Below are 12116 nucleotides of genomic sequence, written 5' to 3' on the forward strand. Positions count from 1 at the left end.
ATGAGGACTCTGTCTCTCTGCTCGCTTCTCTCTTTTATATCTTAAAAGAGATTGGCTTAAGACTCTACCTAACCTTGTAGACCTCATCAGTATAACTGCCACTAATCCATCTTATTGCATTGTAGTGATAGGATTTACAATACATAAAGAAATCACATCAGAAGATAAAATGGTAAACATACAATCATACAGGGGAACCATTAGTCAAGTGGACAGATATTTTTGGGGGACACAATTCAATCCATGACAAAATTTTATACTTAAATTTATCACTGAAATCCAGAAGTCTTAGAAATATCTTAGTTAGAAAAGCTTTCACCACCTGTGGTTATAAAATATTTTTTTCTATGGTTTTATCCAGTGCTTTTATGACTTCAGTTTTACGTTTAAATCTTTGATTCATTTGGAAATTTAACAGGTATGAAGGATGGATCCAGTTTATTATTTTTTTCAGATATCTAGCTGTCCTTAAACTTCTAATTGAATGATCTATTTTTTGCCCTATTCAGATGTCACTTTTATCATATAAAAATACATAAGTATGTTAAAATACGTATTATACAGTATAATTTATTTCAGCTAGTTTAAGTGGATGGGACATTTCATAGAGTATTAAGTAGCTTACAGAGTTTTGGGGTGGAATAGGGAACCAGGCATGTATACTTTATAGGCAGGACCATGTAGCCAGTAGAACTGAGCCAGTCACACCAAGGTACTGTTTTAGCAGAAACCCAGCTGTCATCGTCTTATTCTGCCTGGTACCAGTGATCCTAAGAATTGTATACTAGAATTTCTTCCAGAGCTTTCCTGGCAGAGCCAAGTACCTTTACTACTTGCTTGCCAGGAGTTCTTATCTGCCTGCATGTAGATAGTGCCTCAAGTTGTTCATTTCCATTTTTTACATCTCATGCCAGTTTATATCTTCGGCAGAATCCAGGACACATGATGATACCGTAAGGAGTCTTAATTAATTTCTAATCCCAAGCCCCTCTTTGCTTTTCTGGGGTAAATTCTACTTAGTCGTGTCTGTTATTCTTTTATGAAGTGTTGGATTCTGTTTTGTAAACTTTGTTGTTCTTAACTGCCATTAAGGTAGTCCGTGACTCTGGTGACCCTGTATACAGCGGGATCAGATCTTTGGATTTTCATTGGCTGATTTTTCAAAAATAGATTTCCAGGCCTTCCTTCCTAGCCCACCTTAGTCTGGAAGCTCCCCTGAAACCTGTTCAGCATCATAGCAACATGCAAGCCTCCACTGACAGGCAGGTGGTGGCTGCACTGGAGGTACATCGGCAGAATTGAACCTGGGCTCCCGCATGGGAGGTGAGAATTCTGGGTGGTGTGAAAGGTTATATGCTCACTGCTGACCAGAAAGTTGGTGGCTCAAGTCCACCCAGGGCATCTTGGAAGAAAATCTAGGCGATCTACTTCTGAAAAACCAGCCATTGCGGGGAAAAGCCCTGTGGAGCACAGTTGTACTCTGACACACATAGGGTCGCCGTGAATTGGAATTGACTTGATGGCAACTGGTTTGTACAGTTTACTTTCTTGTAATTCTTGCCCACTTTTTGTGTTTAGTAATGTGTGACAAAAAACCACAAAGTATGCGGATGGACAGAAGTGTAGGTGAATCGTGGGTAACTATTTCTGAGTTTTTTTTTTAAAAATCTAGTTAAAAAAGAATACCTCTGCAAAAGTAATTCTAAAAGTATTTTAAAACAATTGGGATTTTTTTAATTTAAAATTTTCCTCTTTTGTGGGGAGGGTGTGGGTGAAATGGCAAGGTAGGGATAGCAGTATAGCCTTTTCTGGATGGATTTTCTGATACTAATATCAATGAAATAATTTTTCTTGATTACTGACTTTGAGTGTGTGAATAATTTTGTTTGAGTTATCCTGATTATTGCCAGGAAAGAGGAGATATCAAAATGGATAGGTGTCATAAACTAGGAATTTGGCAAATGTAAACTTCAAGTTTTGTGTTTACTGAGGCTTTTTTAGCTTTTCATTTTTGTTATGAGCTCCTACCTTGTTTAAGTAGTAAAGAAGGTTTACTTAGGTTGCTGTGGGTAGTCTACAGAGTTGATCATTCATTAATGAAATATTAGAAGCAACTATAGAGCTGATTTTGGAGCCCTTTTTAGTAGCCCTAGTAGCGTAGTGTTAAAGAGCTTGGCCGCTAACCAAAAGGTCAGCAGTTCGAATTCACCAGCTTCTCCTTGGAAGCCCTATGGGGAAGTTCTGTTCTGTCCTGTAGGGTCACTTTGAGCTGAAATCGACTTGACGGCAACGGGTTTTAGTGTTTTTTTTTGGTGTGGAGCTGATTTAGATCTTTATTACTAGCAGGGCAGTAAGTAGTGATTTGTAAATCTAAGACATCCTGTGTTTGTTTCTGTTGAGTAATATTTTCATATTTATATTCTCTGTCTTACTTTGTGCTACTTTACCTTGACTATCTCTTTAGAAGCTTTATTTTTAGAGCTGTGTTTTTTAAGAAAAAATATTGAGGTGAAATTTATATAATATAAAATTAATCATTTTAAATGAATGATTCAGTGGCATTTAGTACATTCACAGTGTTTTTCAGCTACCACCTCGATCTAGTTCTAAAACATTTCCGTTACTCCAGAGTAGATCCCTTACACATTAAGCAGTTTCTCTCCATCCCTCCTTTCCCACAGCCTCCAGCAACCACCAACTTCCGTTCTGTTTCTGTGGATTTAATCGACTTTGGATATTTCGTATAAATGGAATCATGTATGACATTCTGTGTTAGATACCTTTCACTTAGCATAATGTTTTTGAGTTCATCCACATTGTAGTATGTATCAGTACTTCATTCCTTTTTATGGCTGAGTACTTGTTCTAGTGCACGGATATACCACATTCGTTTATCCATTTATCTGTTGATGGACATTTGGACTGTTACCACCTTCTGACTGTTGTGAATAGTGCTACTATGAACATGCATGTGCCTGTTTCCAATTCCTTTAGGTCTCTACCTAGGAGTGGGATTGTGGGGTCATATGGCAATTGTATGTTGTAACTTTTTGAGGAATACCAAACTTTTTTCCACAGCGGTTGAACCATTTTTTACTCCTACCAGCAGTGTCTGAGGACTCTAGTTTCTCCACAGTCTCACAAACACTTGTTATTTTCTCTTGCTCTCTCTCCCTTCCCCCTCCCCACCCTTTTTAAAAAATAATAGCCATCCTAGTGAGTGTGAGGTGTTATCTCATTGTGATTTTGATTTGTATTTCCTAACGACTGTTGATGCTGAGCATCTTTTCATGTGCCTGTTGGCCATTTTGTATCTTCTTTAGAGAAATGCCTTTTTAAGTCCTTTGCCCATCTTTAAATTGAGTTGTTTGTCTTTTTGTTGTTGAGAGAGCTGTGCTTTTTTTTTTTTTTAAGCAAACTTTATTGTTGGGGGTAGAAAAGAATGTGTGCCAAACTAAAATTTAGGAACATACTAATTGAAGAAATAGTAATGTACCATTTTTTTTTTTTCCTTCCCTCCTTGGAAGCTGGTAGGAGGACAGTTTGATTTGGAAATGAATTTTATTATCCAAGAAGGTGAGAGCATCATTTGCATGGTTGACCTACTGGAAAAATGTGACATTACTTGCCAAGCAGAAGTCTGGAGCGTGTTCACAGCCATTCTGAAGAAGAGCATACGAAATCTTCAAGTCTGTACTGAAGTAGGCCTTGTTGAAAAAGTGCTCGGGAAAATTGAAAAAGTCGACAGTATGATAGCAGGTATGACTTTTCTATAATACAACATATGTGATGAAATAAAGCTTGATTTTTAACTGATGTATTTTTTGTATTTCATTCACCAACATTTATTTAAGAGGTTTTGCACATCTACCATGTACCTGCCAGTTTAGTGTGCAAACCCTTAAGTAAGCATAGTGTATCTAATCCTGCAGGGAATAGAAATACTGAATTATTTTATTGTTTCCTTTTGTTTTCAGATCTTTTAGTTGATATGCTGGGAGTGCTGGCTAGTTACAATTTGACAGTTCGAGAATTAAAGCTGTTCTTCAGTAAACTTCAAGGAGATAAAGGACAATGGGTAAAAACACCTAAATACTCTTTGCTATTCAAAAATATTTCCTACCCCAAATGCATTAGCAGCTTTGTAAGTAACTGATATTCATATATACGGAATAAATGTTGATTTTCGGAGGCGTGATCAATTAAAATAGCATTTAGAGCCATTGATCTACTTTACCTATGACTGGACACAGACATGGACTGGAAGAACTGGGGGTTTCAGGTAGGCTAATAAATTTGGTCCTCCTTCAAATTGTTATTCTTTAAATATGTATTCTGCATTTATTTGGAGGAAAGGACAGAGAAGGAAAACTAGGTAGCAGTGCTTAGCTTCTTTTTTCTATTGACCTGAGTAATTTAGCTCTGGCCCTTAAACTTGAATGAATCATTCAGTGAACGAAAGCTCTGCAATTAATTGATCCACCTTCCTTTAATGCAATTTAGTGGTCCTTTGCAGGGGTGGGGATGGTGGTGATGAACTTATTCTGAACCCCAGGCAGCTTATCAGACTCTCCTACCAGGTAGTTAGCTGTCTCTTAGAGAAGTTCTAAGAAATATAATTTTCTCCATTTTTGTTACATTTCCAGGCTTATTTCAGTGGTTAAGAGGTCGGCTGCTAACCAGAAAGTTGGCATTTCAAATCCACCAGCTGCTCTTTGGAAACCCTATGGGGCAGCTCTGCTCTGTCTGTAGGGTTGCTGTGAGTCAGAATCGACTCCATGGCAATGGATTTGGGTTTTGGTTTTAGAGATTGATTTCCTTAGCAACTGCTCAGTCAGCAGACCCTTAATGTGTCTGTGATTAGTGTATCTAAGTTTGTGCATTGCAATTATGAACTCTGATTCATTATGTTAAAAATTAGGCTATTTTTAGCTTCTTTGTATCAAACATCAGTTCTCCGGCTGCTTTTAAGATTTTATCATTGATCCTCAGAAATTTGATTGTTTCTTAGTGTGATTTAGTTTGTGTTTTTATCCTTATTAGGGTTCTTGCATTAATGGGCTTATAATATACTTTTATTATATTTTTAATATACTTTTCATCAAATTTGGAAAAAAAATTGGCCATTATTTCTCCAAATACAACAGTCTTGTCTCCCCTTTTCCCTCCTTCCTTTCTGGACTCCAGTTAAACATATTTAATATCCCTTGGTATTGTCCTTTAGGTCCACTGAGGTCTGTTAATGTTTTTTTCACCAGTCTTTTCTCTTTGTGCTTCTTTTTGGATCGCTTTCATTGCTATATTCTCTTGTTAACTCTTCTTTTGCAGTCTGTTAATCATGTCCATTGAAAGTTTCATTTCAGATAGTGTGTGTGTATATATATATATATATATGTATATGTATACACACACCCCAAAACAAAACAAAAAAAAACACATTGCTGTCAAGTCGATTCCAACCCATAGTGACCCTATAGGACAGAGTAGAACTGCCCCATAGGGTTTCTAAGGAGCAGCTGGTGGATTCAAACTGTTGACCTTTTGGGTTACACACACACACACACACAATGTTATTGTGTTTTCACAATTTCTGTACAGTTTTGACATTAGCTGCATTTTTCACAATGACTCCGCATTCTCTTTCATTGTGTTCTGTTTGTTCTACTTTCGGTACTCTACTTTCCCTGCCCCGTTATCTTCTCATCTTTGCTTTAGAGTACTTATTAATCTTTTGATCTCATATAGATTAAAAAAATTTTTTTTTTAAAATAGAGCACCATTCTCATGGGTGGTCTTGGGATAGTTTTGGCTCAAAGTTTAAAGAGTATCTCAGGGTGATAGTTTTAGGGAGTCCTCTGGTCTCAGTGGAACCCTGGTGGTGCAGTGGTTAAGCTTTTGGCTGCTAACCAAAAGACTGACCATTCAAATCCACCAGCCACTCCTTGGAAACCCAGTGGGGCAGTTCTACTCTGTCCTACAGGGTCACTATGAGTTGGAATCGACTCGATGGCAATGGGCTTTCTGGTCTTAATTGGTTCAGCAAGTCTGAACTTTTTAAGAATTTGAGTTCTGTTCCATGTTTTTTCCCCAATCTGTCAGGATTCATCTATTGTGGCCCTGTTTGGAACAATCGGTAGCTAGGCACCATCTAGTTCTTCTGGATAGATGAGGCCGTGGCTCCTAGGCTGTTAGCCATGTAAACTAGTTTCTTCTCTGAGACTTTGGTTTCTTTTTCTTTTGCTCCTGATAGATGGAGACCAATAGTTGTATCTTCAGATAGTATTTTTTTATCCCTGTAAATTCTGTTTGGTTCTTTTTAATATTTTTGTTTCTTTCCTCATTATGTTCCTTTTAGTCCTTTAACTCCTTGAGAATATTTAGCGTATTTATAATAGTTGTTTTCATATACGAATTCTATAATCTCTGTCATTTTCTGATTACTGCAGTTTTGTTCCTACTTATGGATCATATTTCCTGGTTTTTGGGCTAGTGTAGCCTTACTATTCAGGGTCTCTACCTAATGACCCCAGTGACTCCAGTAGCAACTCAAACAATTCCTGGCTCTATAATAGTGCTAGGAATTATTTGATTTCTAGCTATCAATATTTTGGCCCTGCCTTGTTGAGTTTTATCATAGGCATGCACAGTTTGATAGTGAACCAAGACTCAATGCTGATTTTGGGGGCTTCTCTGCATAACTGCTTCCTCTGCAGTACTCTGCCTTGAAACTCTGGCCACGTGGGACTCCGTATACTTTAATTGCTACCTGGTCAACTCAATGAGACCTCCAGGCTTTGGTTTCCCTCTTTGTAGTGGTGTGGAAATTGCCTCCAGGCAGAAAGCTTGTGTCCTTTTTCTTAGGGATCACAGTCCTGTACTACCTCTTGTTCCATGTATGAAAATAGTTTTGCTTCATATATTTTGTCCAGTTTTCTAGTTGTTTTTCTTGGTTGGTAAGTTTAGGTAGGACCCATTACTATATCAAGTCTGGAAGAGGAAGTATACTGGTTTGTTTTTGATTTATAGTCAAGTAGTTTTTTTTTTTAAATATGTAATTAATACCTTTATATTAGTGAATGTAGAAAATTATATATAAGAAAGTAGCAAAGGATATAAATAAATATTTATTTACAGAGGTAGAAACCCCGGAACCAAATAGATACAACATCATTAATTATTAGAGACATTCAAATTGAAATAATATTGAGATATCACTTGACATCTGTTAGCATCAAAGATGATGAAGTTTTATAATGAATGGCAAGTTTAGTTGGAGAGGTATGATTATTTTACACCTTGTGTGCACTTGGTAGGGATGAGCTCTGGTGCAGCCATCCTCAAGGGGAGTCTAGTACTACTTAGTTACATCAGTTATACCCATACCCAGTAACTTAGCAGTTCTGCTCCTAGGTACATATTCCAAGAAGTTCTTTAATAGCCCTAGAAGGAAATATAGATGAATATGCCCACTGAAGCGTTATTTTTGATTATAGTGAATTGTTAACATGGGTGTTCATCATTAGGAGAGTGGATAGGTGGAAGCACAGAATTGATTTTTGTAAAACAATTAGAATTAATGCATGGAGTAACATGAATAGATGCAAAAAAGACAGGGAGGGAGTAAGAAACAGAATGCTATATCTAGCGCAACACCACTTAATTAAACTATATGTTGAGCACACATTTCGAAGAAACATAAAAAATATGAAACATATTATTATAGTTGCCTGTGGGGAGGCGGAGAGGTATGAGATAGGTTTAAGAGATAAAAGGAAAAGGTAAGAAACTATTAATAAAACATAGGAGATGATTTGCTCAGATATCCATCACACTTATTTAGCTATTTATTATTAGACATTCAGGTTATTTTCATCTCTTGATATTGAAGCAGTGCAGTGAAAAATGCTTATGTCTAAATATGTATCTGCCTTTCTGATTATTACTTTAGGATAGATTTTTAAAGACTCTTGAAATATGCTGCTGAATTGTTTTCTGAAAAGCTTTTTCAGCATTCTCTATGGAGCAAAATGCTTATCTTAATGTGTTCTTTTGTTGGTTGGTTTATAGAAAAGGAAATTTGGAGGAATTACTTCTCTAGATGGAAATGCTACAGCACTGTACTTTTATTTTTAACCATAGAGTTGCTTTGGGTTATTTTATTTTATTTTGGAATTTATTTAAAAAAAAGTCTGATTGAAGCTACTTTTTATTGCACTTTTATTATTGAGCAGTATAGTTAATAGAAAATTTTATGATCACTTGAGAATGAAGCGTTCCACTTTTACTTTTCATGGAATATTTAGTCAACAAGTTGCCAAACTCTTTTTTAGACAATGACTAATAATAACTTATAGTAGCTAACTAAAATAGGATAAAGGCAAACCAGTGATTTCGTTTGTATTTTGACAGGGTTTTGAACGTTGACCTTTTAAGAAAGAGGACTGTCCTACACTTTACCTTATTTGCTTGTAAAGTGATTAGAATGATAACTCATATCTCATTGTCCTTTGCCTTTCCTTTTATTTGTAAATGAGCTTTTGTATTTTTGTTGTTTGTTGTTTCGAGCATTGAAGAAAAGGGGGGAGGGCAAGCAGGGATTAATCTAATGAATGTAATGTTACAGCTTCTATGCTTGATGTGTAGTACAGGTATATTGTGAAATGAGGAAGTATGGCAGGGAGATTGGACCCAGTCTCAGATCAGGGAAGACCATTTAGATAAATTCTAAAGGATGGGGAAGATTTACTTGGTTAAGACAGTGATGGAATAGGCCTCGTTGAGAAGGTTTCAGGAAAAGAGGACGATAGATTGTGGGAGAGCTGGGAGAGGGCATTGTGGATGGATTGCAAAAAGAAAGGGAAAGTGAGATGCTTGAGAGGCTAGACCGTGCAAGGTCTTGTAGGCCATGAGAAAGGTATCCATGCTTATTTTAAAGGCAATGAGAAGTTACAGGAGAGATAGCATAATGTAATGGTGAAAGTATAATGACTGAAAGTGTGGACTTTGGAGTCAGATTGAATTCTGTCACTTACTACATATGTGACCTTGGACAAGTTTCTGGGCTGCAGTTTCTTCCTTTATAAAACGGGGATAGTTACAGTACCACCCGATACTGTAGGGAGGAAGTTGAAATGTTTCATTGTTTCTAAAGTGTCTTTCACAGTGGTAAACAGTAGAAATTATTTAAGCATTTATTAAACTAAAAAAGGTTTTAAAACGAGGTGAGGTGGTTTGATGTAGTTTGTATTTTTTTTTTTTTATTGCTGTAAAAATAAAGATAACATTTGCCAATTCAGCCTTTTCCATGTATACAATTCAGTGGCAGCGATTACATCAGTCATGTTGCACAGCCATCACCGATAAGTCCGTTGCCAAGTGGACTTTATAGTTTCTGTAAAGAGAAACTCAGTGCTTCCTAAACAGTGATTCTTTGTATCCCTCTCTCTCCCGCCCCCGCTAACTACTATTAAACTCTGATTGCTATATATGTATCTATTCTAGGTATTTCATGTAAGTGAGATCATACGGTATTTGTCCTTTTGTGACTGACTTACTTCATTCAGCATGTTTTCAAGGTTCATCTGTGTCGTAGCATGTATCAGGATTTCATTTCACTTTCTGGCTGTATAGTATTCCATTTTCTCTATCCATTCGTCTGTTGACGGACATTTGGGTCGTTTCCACCTTTCGGTTATTGCTAATAGTGCTGCAGTGAACACTGGTGTACTGTAGTTTGTATTTTTAAAAGCTCATTTTGGCTACAGTGTGGTGAAGAGATTTAAGTGTCAAATGATATTTGCTTATATTTATTGAATACCTAGTGTGTCCTAAAGTATTTTAGAAATGGCATAAAGAGCACTGTTATTTCTTTGAGATAGTTGAAAATAAACTTTTTGGTTGTTTTATATGGTTTTTAGTTTATAGCATTATTTGATTCTTTGTGTAACAGGTAGTCCCTGACTTATGATGTATTCAAGTTATGATGAACCATACTTACTACTGTCTGTTTTCTGTTTTTGGGGAAAATCTTACTGTTAGTAATATATACTACATACATTGTTGCAGTGCATAGTTTGCTGATTTTATCATATCTTTAAGTTTATATGTAGTTGTGTTTCCAACCCCCAAAGACAAATAAAGATCAGATTTATAAAGGTGCTGATAATAAAAGGCAATAATAATGAACATTAAGAAAAAAAAATTACATATTAGACTTATATCAGAACTGACTTACGATGGAGTTGTCTGAACGGAACCCTGTCGTAAGTTGAGGACTACCTGAATATTAAACCACATCTTTATTAAAGAAAAAAAATTAAAAAAAAATTGTGAATAATGTAGTGAATACATTGTTGATTGTTTTCATAGCCTCCACATGCTGGGAAGTTGCTTTCTGTGTTAAAGCACATGCCTCAGAAGTATGGCCCTGATGCCTTTTTCAACTTCCCAGGAAAGAGTGCTGCGGTAAGTGAATTTTAACGAGGAAATCATTGACATTCTCCTTTCTTTTGCTTCTGGAAAGAACATCCGTGTAAATACCACTGACAGGTTCTGTGTTAGGTAGAAGCTTCTCTGCATGAGCTGACTTAATCCTTGCAAGAATTGTGCATGTTAACTTTCTCCTAACTGTTTTAGAGGTGATGAAATAGAGGCTTAAAAAGGTTAAGAAAGCTGCCCACTCACAACTTGGGGCAGCAATGGAACAAGAACCTAATTCTTTTTGAACACAGGCCATTTTGTCCTATGAATTTATCCCTGCATACTCTAATAGATGTTTATGTATAATTTGACACCTTTACTTTCTGTCTTTCTGAATATCTTTTTCTAGCCTCACATTTTCCTACCCGTTTATTTTGTGGGGTGCTGGTGGCACAGTGGTTAAGAGCTTAGGCTGCTAACCAGAAGGTTGGCAGTTTGAAGCCACCATCCACTCCTTTGAAACCTTATGGGGAAGTTCTACTCTGTCCTGTAGGGTTGCTATGAGTCAGAATCAACTCGACGACAACTTTTTTTTTTTTTAAATCCATTTTGTACCTGGTATATAGATTGAAGGAAACCCTGGTGGTGTAGTGGTTAAGTGCTATAGCTGCTAACCAAAGGGTCGGCAGTTTGAATCCGCCAGGCACTCCTTGGAAGCTCTAGGGGGCAGTTCTACTCTGTCTTGTATGGTCGCTGTAAGTCAGAATCGACTCGATGGCACTGGGTTTGGTTTTGGTTTTTATATAGGTTGAGAGTAAATCTTTAAATTTACTAGGCAAATTTTCTTGACATATGATTTCCCAAATTATATCATTCTTAGCCATTCTTACCTATAAACCCTTAATCTGTTTATAAATAAGAAAATTTTATCTGGTAGTAATATCGGTAATGTTTCAGTCATTATAGGAGTGCATTATATGTATATGTGTTATTTATCAGAGCTTTTTTACTCATTATTACATTGGTCTGCCTGTTTGAAGCAAAGTTTTCTTTGATAGATATGTTAGCCTGTTCTGTTTCTGAGCTTATCTTTATTCATTTTTTACTGTGGTTCTCATAAGATCTCATTTGTTAGGTTCAGTCTTAGGTATCTAGTGGTGCCATAACAGAAATACCACTAGTGGGTGCCTTTAACAAGCAGAAATTTATTTTCTCACAGTTTGGGAAGCTAGAAGTCTGAATTCAGGGTGCCAGCTCTAGGGGAAGGCGCTCTCTTGTCTCTTTCTCTCTGACTCTGGAGGAAGGTCCTTGTCTCTTTTGAGCTTCGGCTCCTGGGTGATCTTCCTGTGGCTTGGCATGTGTTTTCCCTGTCTCTGCTCCTTTCAGCTTGCATGTTTAATCTCTTATATCTCAAAAGATATTGATTTAAGACACACCCTACACTAATCCTGTTTTATTAACATAAAGATAACCCATTCCCAAATGGGATTATAACCACAGATAAAGGGGTTAGGATTTATAACACATATTTTTGGGGAACACAATTCAATCCATAACAGGCCCTAAGTAGCCAGGCAATATCTGCAGAAAGATACAAGTATATTTTAAAAGGACATTTGTGATATTTGAATATTGTATACGCAATTATTTAGTAAGTTTCATTGTTCATGTATTTTTCCTTTATAATTTCTTCCTTA

General features: G+C 36.6%; 1 protein-coding gene across 1 annotated transcript in view; it reads left to right on the top strand.

The window, feature by feature from the left end:
- The window catches only part of LRBA (LPS responsive beige-like anchor protein), a 769624-nt gene that overhangs the window by 86923 nt on the left and 670585 nt on the right, over positions 1 to 12116 (top strand). The window contains exons 3-5 of the mRNA XM_049905216.1: positions 3528 to 3759; positions 3978 to 4078; positions 10369 to 10464. Coding sequence (XP_049761173.1) covers positions 3528 to 3759; positions 3978 to 4078; positions 10369 to 10464 — 429 coding nt within the window. The remainder of the gene's footprint in view (positions 1 to 3527; positions 3760 to 3977; positions 4079 to 10368; positions 10465 to 12116) is intronic.

Source organism: Elephas maximus, chromosome 13, assembly GCF_024166365.1.
Source record: "Elephas maximus indicus isolate mEleMax1 chromosome 13, mEleMax1 primary haplotype, whole genome shotgun sequence".
Classification (NCBI taxonomy): domain Eukaryota; kingdom Metazoa; phylum Chordata; class Mammalia; order Proboscidea; family Elephantidae; genus Elephas; species Elephas maximus.